The sequence below is a fragment of the Apteryx mantelli genome, chromosome 8 (assembly GCF_036417845.1).
Source record: "Apteryx mantelli isolate bAptMan1 chromosome 8, bAptMan1.hap1, whole genome shotgun sequence".
NCBI lineage: Eukaryota > Metazoa > Chordata > Aves > Apterygiformes > Apterygidae > Apteryx > Apteryx mantelli.
The window spans coordinates 36214444-36221141 of NC_089985.1; the positions used below are offsets into that span (position 1 = coordinate 36214444).

Sequence of the window (6698 nt, forward strand, 5' to 3'; positions counted from 1 at the left end):
ACTAAAACTATAAGAGATTGCATGGGTGCAGGAATACATTTACATACACTGCCCTAGTTATTTAGATTGCTGCTGCAGAACAGGTATGCGACTGCATTTAATTGGAGACCAAAATCTAATCAGTCAGGACCGTGTTCCCTAAATCTGTGTTATAAATAAATATAACAGAAATCACATTGCAGAAGCTGGCCAGAAACTGAAACAATTTGCGTAAAATTGAATAATCATTGTGATCACTGAGCACTCAAGAGCATCGCTATAGTAGTCAGGCACAGGTGGAAGTCAGACACACTGACAAATCAGTCAGCAAGATGCTAGAAACAACATTCAGGCTAAAGGTACTTAAAACCTGTGTGCACGCGTTGTCTGAAACGGGGGTCTCCTGCCTTGGATACTTGATCTGTAATTCTGGAGATCTGGGGCGATTCCTTGCCCTTCCACTTTTTTCCTCTCTGGCATGGGGCAGCTCTCTCAAACCCTCCCTGCCCCTGCAGCTTAGCTGTCCAGCAGCACTGGAGCTCCTCTGCCTCCTGCCTCTTTCAGCTACAGGCTCTGGGGGCAGAGAAGGTAGAGAAGCCTCTGTCCACACCTACTGCCATGCCCACTCCTCCCATTTTGGGGCCTCAAATCATGCAAAAGTGACTGTAACATTTCTGGATCCAGATGGCCAGGGAGAAGCTTCACACTCTCAGGGCCTACAGCAGCACGTCCCCCCAGACCTGGGATCACCGACAGCGACGGGCGCTGCCCAGGACCAACGCGCAGCCTCAATAAACTTCTCACAGTGAACAGAGATGACAGTACAAGCCAAAGACAGTAGTTCTGTGTCCGAAAGGAGCCAAATCAGCATGGTTTCAGAGTGCAAGTTGTGAGAGTTAAGCAGCAGACGAAAGGAGCTCGAGATCTGCGCTTGCCACAGCAGGTGGTTAGCTCAGAGGAGATGCGGGATCCATGACAGGCTGGACTAAGCAGAACTGCAAACACAGCAGGCAGCTTCACACAGCACCCAAGCTATTCACAGCTTGTATCGAGTTACGGTTCCCGGTTACATACATTTGCATTGAAGAAAAAAAAGTGAATACTATATTCGGAATATATATATTTTCAGAAATCACTCATTTTGCATGGCTGCTCTTTGTTCTGTTTGCCGCTACAATGCACAAGCTTACTTCCATCTGTCGCAGTGGATCTTTCTATTCAAAATACAGACAGTTTCATTCCTGTAGTTCTAAGAAGTGCTTTTTCTTCCTCACATTTTTGTTGAAACAGCAAGATCGGGAGCTGAAGCCAAGCACAGCTCTGCTGTTTCACCAGCAGTCACTGGCTGTGCCTTCCCAGCTCTCCAGCTGAGCTTTTCAACAGCCATGTGGCCCATAACCAGTAAACCAGCGGGGGAAAAGGCACTTAATGTACGTGTGAGCATTCTTATTCCCGTCAGTCAAAGTCACTGGCTGAAAACCTACATTTGTTCAGAGAACAGGAAATAAACTGCTTGAAGCCTTCCTCCCAGCATTTAAACTGGAAGCAAGTCCAGCAGAGTCACGCTCTCACTGTATAACAGCAGAAGGCAAACGAGGTCATTTGCTCTGAGCACATTCTGCCTCCCCAAAACGGTGTGCCCATTTTTGTGTTTCACGTGGAGCGAGAACACCTGCCTGATCCTCAGCATTCAGCTGTGTTTAAAAACCAGCACGCCACAGTCCCCGAGATGACCAAACGGAGGTACACGAAGGGACTGTTCTGCCACCTGCCAAACCATCAGCTATTTCCCAACTGAAGACTCTGTTGTCAGAAATAGTCAGAGCCCAGGCTGAAAACGTCTCTCTAGCAGTTAACAACACCTTTTATTTCATGTATTATGGAAACCTAGAGGTAATATAACTCCACAATATAAGCTATGTGCAGCCACCTTGAAACTGGCTGCCAATATTGTTCATCATTTGCATTTGAAGACATTCAAATTTCTTCTTTCGCATGTATCTCCCGAGGCTATCACATGCATTTAGAAATCCTTAAGAGTGGTTGCAAACACCTACCCTCCAGCTCTCACAGAGCAGCAATCTCATCGCATTCAACATGATTATTCCTGTGCACATTGGAAAGGTCTGGGCCTTCGCTTGTAAGCTGTGGCCTCAGAGAAGGAAGAAAGAAGCAGCTGCAGTTTGCGCAACTCTGGCATATCATCGGCCTTTCTAAACAGAAGGTAGCAGAAAACATAGACATTGAAGACATTGAATTAATTGTTCCTAACAGATGTGGTAAAAATTAATCAGAAATCAATCTTTAGTTTCATCTGTTGCTAGGCGGCGTGCAAGTTAAAATGCTGGGCACGCTGAGAAGCACACGAATACGTGCATTTTGCTAACTTGCCAGGTAAGCTGACACTCTTTTCAATAGCATGATTGCAGCACAGACCAGTATCCAGTACCTCCCTCTGCTCCTTCGAGGGGAACGTTCACTTCAGCCTGGCAAACCCACGTTACTACCAGCTGCTAACAGGAGCTCTTCCTAGCACCTACCGCAAATCCCGCAGCCGAGCGCAGCATCCAACACTCACACAGGAGTGCCGCATCCCACATCAGCTGTGTGCCAACTCTGTTAGAGATGAACTCTTAGAAAAAAGATGGTATTTCCCACTGTCAGTTCCCATGGCTTTTGTTTTTTCAGACTGAGTAATGCTATTTTTGATTTGTACATAAAAAAATCACACCAAGCAACCACAAGCTGCTTTTTACCATAAGAAAAGGTCAGTGTTGTAGGAAATTCATATCACAATGTTTAGAAATGTAAATGAATATATAAAATGGCAGATGGGACCAAAAAGCATTAATCAGATGGAGTATGACAGCAAAGCACGAAGTTAAGCAGAAAGGAGACTTTTTGGGTCTGCACTGGCACCCCCTGGGCAAATCAGTGCTCCTGGCCTGTGACGGGCAGGCGCACATACAGAGCGGGGTCTGCACAGGCAGGTGTTTCAAAAAAGGAGCACACAGGGATGTGGCTCACAGTGTGACTGGCACAGCTTCAACGTTCAGAGGTTGTTGCCCAACAGAAATCTATTGCAATGTCGTAGGCTAGAGCTCCTTTAAAGAGAGAGCAGCTTAGCACAACTCCCTCCCAAAATCATATACTTCTGCAGAACACAGCTTTTACTTGTATGCTGGAAAAGTGTTCCACTGTAGTTTTTTTCATATTCAAAACAAAAAGTCCAAAAAACCCCCACAAAAAAAACATGCAGCAGCTTTCACAACTGGCCCTCCCCCCCCAATCAATTTTTTTACACCTAAAGTTATTCTTGGACAAAAGATTATTGATTTGACTCCATTTAGATGTTGAATTATTTAGAAATCAAAGTATATCCAGTAATTCAATTCCATAATGTTAATTTACAATCAAATAATAACCATTTGTAAAATTAAAAGAATTACACTCAGTAACAATCTGTAAAACTTAGAGACTGATTCAAGAAATCAAAGCTTCTGAGATGAAGATACGACATTAAAGATATGGTTTAAAACCTTAGTAGGATATCAAATTAGTATTTCTGCATAGAACAAAGTATTTCTTTTTTCCCCTGGTTATGTGTGTTGTTTTGACAGTTTGATGACACAGCAAATAAAGCAGCAAGTCTTAATACAATTTTAGGACAACAAATGTTAACTTCAGCAAGTGAATTGACACAAGTTTCTCAAACCATCCTGGCGCTGAGCAGCCTTAGAGCAGACCATCCAAGTGTGCACATTATCAAAGTTCCACAAGTGCTTGTAAGATCGGGGGTACGGTTTTAAACGTGGAAGTTTGAATTATCTTGCAACTATGTTTTTTTGTATTAAAACTTGTCCTAGCACAAGCCTTGACACTGAAACATTAAGCACAAGTGAGAGCTCTCCATGCTTGAAACCACAGGGAAAAACTTCCAAAAGACCAGAAGCTTTTGCCCTCCTTAAAGGAGGGGAGGAATCTAAGCATTACATCTAAAAACATATGTATTTAAAAGTGGATAAAGGGACAGCAGAGTTGACCGTGTTTGTTGTGTCCACAAAACATAGGTTTATTTGCATATGTAAAAACTTACAGAATATTTACTTACTATGAGTAAAAACTATATGCCCATGTGATTTAAATAACAAGTTCACCTGATATGCAAAATTGCAATTTTAAGAACTGCAACTGACAGTTTTATTCCCCAAACGTTAAAGAACTCGATGCTTCTTTCTGTTCTTTATGCAACTGTTTTGCCCTGTTTTTCAAAGCTTCTGCCTTGGTGTCATTCTTCTCAATGCCATCTCCAATTTTGTACATTCGGCTGGCATTGGCACAAGCCCACATATGACCCAGCTCACAGGCTTTCAGAGAATATTGCAAAGCAAGGTTCATGTCCTTGGGGACCCCAGGGGCTCCCTGGAGGTATATTACACTGAGGTTGAAGCAGCTAGGAGCAAAATTGCCATCGCAGGCTTTTGTGTAATAGTCTCTAGCGACAACGGGGTCAGGTTTATCATCATTTACTCGCCCGTCGTGGGCCAACAGCCCAACGTTATGGCAGGCATTTATGGACCTCTTCCCGCCTTTCTCACATGACTTCAGAAAGGAGTTGTAGGCAGCTTTCAAATCTGGGGTGAGTCCACCTGTCAGCCAAGAAACCAAAGATTACAGTCAGCACGTGCTGCGTAACCGTGGAACGGATGGGAGCTTTCTGCTTTGCAGCGTGCCTCCCGATGCTCACAGCATTCCTCATTAGTAGATACTGCAGTCAACGTTTAGGACTTCAGAGACACAACTGCTGTCTCGGCTACAATGGGTTTGCTAATGCCCTCAAATTAGGAAATCCTGCTCCATTGTACAGTAATCAGGCAGACAAAAAACTCTTTCCACTACTATCTCCATAGATCCCTAAATAACTTGCACTAGGCAAAGTACTTTTCTGCCAGTATACTTATATGTACATTGACACTGTCACCAGTTTAAAACTATGGTAACAACATCACATTCCTCACTTGTGTTGCTATTTGGAAGGAAAGTCATTAGTGTAAATGCTTCCAGTCACTGTACCAGCAGATACTTCTTTGGCAGACTTGGGGCCTACATATTTGTGTATCTGCAAACAGTGTCATCAGTCTGTAAGTTTATTTCTTCCTTACTTTCTGTGAGGGGAAAAAAAAAAAAGGACAGGAAGAAATCCAAGTTTTAAAAAACATGACACAGCAACATTCAGCACTGGACAAAACCTACCACTTACACTGAAATAACTAGTAAAAAATATATGTAATTAAACATAACTTAAAATTGTTTCTTCAGAGGAAAGTAGTTTAGATAATCTAAACTGAGCTCAAAATAAGATCTTTTTTATCCTGTATCTAATACACTTGGTTGGGTGGCAAAAGGAGTATCTTAAATAGACTAAGATTTTCTAAGCTAGAAAATGTATTTTTTTTGTCCTTGCATTGTCATTGTCTAGAAGATGCAGATAACTCGGGACAACAAACACTCCTAGTTCTAACCCGAGCTGCAGAAACACAAATGCAGGCTGCAGACCTCTCTAAAAGTAGCTACAGGTCCATTACCACAGCTAAGACTTCTGCTTTCTCCTCAATCTTCCAGGCTACAGGAACCTGCGAGGACTGATCCGATGCTGCAACTCTGAGCACGAGCTTGTAAGATAAATATACATCGCAGGGAAGTGCCAGTGACCTTTGGCTGACTGGAAAAGGCTGAAAACGGCAGAACAGAAGTTTTCCACCTCCCCCACACACAGACGCACCGCGGCGCGGCTCACCTTTCCCGATGGCCTGGTAGGCCCCGAGCTTGTAGCAGCTCTCGCTGTGCCCCTGCGCCTCGCAGTTGCCGCGCAGCACCCGCGCCGCCGCCGCGAAGTCCTTCCTCACGGCCTCCAGGTAGTCGGCGAGGCGCTGGCAGCCTGCAAGGCAGCGGTGAGCGGGCGCGGAACGGAAGGAAGGGAGGCAGGGAGGGGAAAGGGAGCCGCTTACCGTCGGGGTCGCGCTCGCGGTAGCACTGGTAGCTGTACTCGACGTGCAGGTTCTCCAGGTAGCCGCGCACCTCCTCCTCGTCCTCGAAGTTCACCAGCCCCGCCATGGCCGCCGCCGCGCGAGCGCCGAGCCGCCGATGCCAGGGCGCCGCGCGAGCGCCGAGCCGCCGCCGCCAGGCCGCCGCGCGAGCGCCGAGCCGCCGATGCTCAGGGCGCCCGGAGGAGCCCCGAGCGCCGAGGCGCCGATGTTCAGGTCGCCCGGAGGTGTGTAGCAGCACGTTAGAAGTGTACGTGACAAACTGCTCAGAGTTAATATTAATTTCAGGGAATACTTGCCAATATCTTGTCCCAAATGATTTCAGTAATATAACGCAGACTTGTCAAGTTTTGGGGATAAATAGAACTCGGCTAAATCTCGTGCAGAGGCTCCATAGGAAGAAACCAGGTTGTCCACAAACAACCAGAGCTAATTGCCAGGACTGCTGTAGGTCGGGCCGATGGCACCACCTGCTGGACAAGTTGCCAAAACTCCAAATACAACGGCTGTTAAAATTACTGCCGTATTATTTGTTAAAACTTTTCATACTTTTCAGTATTTGGGTTGAAGTTATCACACACTGGCCACACAAAACGAAGATCGTGTTTCAAAGTGTATCAGCCGAAAACACTGACATGTCTGCAAGAATGCAAATAAGAGAATATACATTATATC

At 45.3% G+C, this 6698-nt stretch overlaps 1 protein-coding gene across 2 annotated transcripts; it reads right to left on the reverse strand.

The window, feature by feature from the left end:
- Positions 1-3363: 3363 nt before the first annotated feature.
- On the reverse strand, positions 3364-6137 carry COA7 (cytochrome c oxidase assembly factor 7). 2 transcript variants are annotated; one of them, XM_013950592.2, is made up of 3 exons: positions 5988-6137; positions 5777-5917; positions 3364-4628 (listed from the first exon to the last, which is right to left on the reverse strand). In XM_013950592.2, the coding sequence occupies exons 1-3, from the start codon at positions 6091-6093 to the stop codon at positions 4180-4182; spliced, it is 696 nt and encodes a 231-aa protein (XP_013806046.2). In that variant the 5' UTR covers positions 6094-6137; the 3' UTR covers positions 3364-4179. The 2 variants fall into 2 exon arrangements, with proteins under 2 accessions (XP_013806046.2, XP_067157361.1); XM_067301260.1 differs by lacking the exon at positions 5777-5917.
- Between the last annotated feature and the right edge of the window lie 561 nt (positions 6138-6698).

What these genes read in the sequence shown, in the direction of transcription:
- COA7 (XM_013950592.2), bottom strand. Translation starts at nt 6,093, where the DNA reads ATGGCGGGGCTGGTGAACTTCGAGGACGAGGAGGAGGTGCGCGGCTAC. An exon ending in CCGCGAGCGCGACCCCGACG is followed by an intron (nt 5,918 to 5,987) that starts GTAAGCGGCTCC and finishes GCTGCCTTGCAG; the next exon opens with GCTGCCAGCGCCTCGCCGAC. An exon ending in CTACCAGGCCATCGGGAAAG is followed by an intron (nt 4,629 to 5,776) that starts GTGAGCCGCGCC and finishes CTTGGCTGACAG; the next exon opens with GTGGACTCACCCCAGATTTG.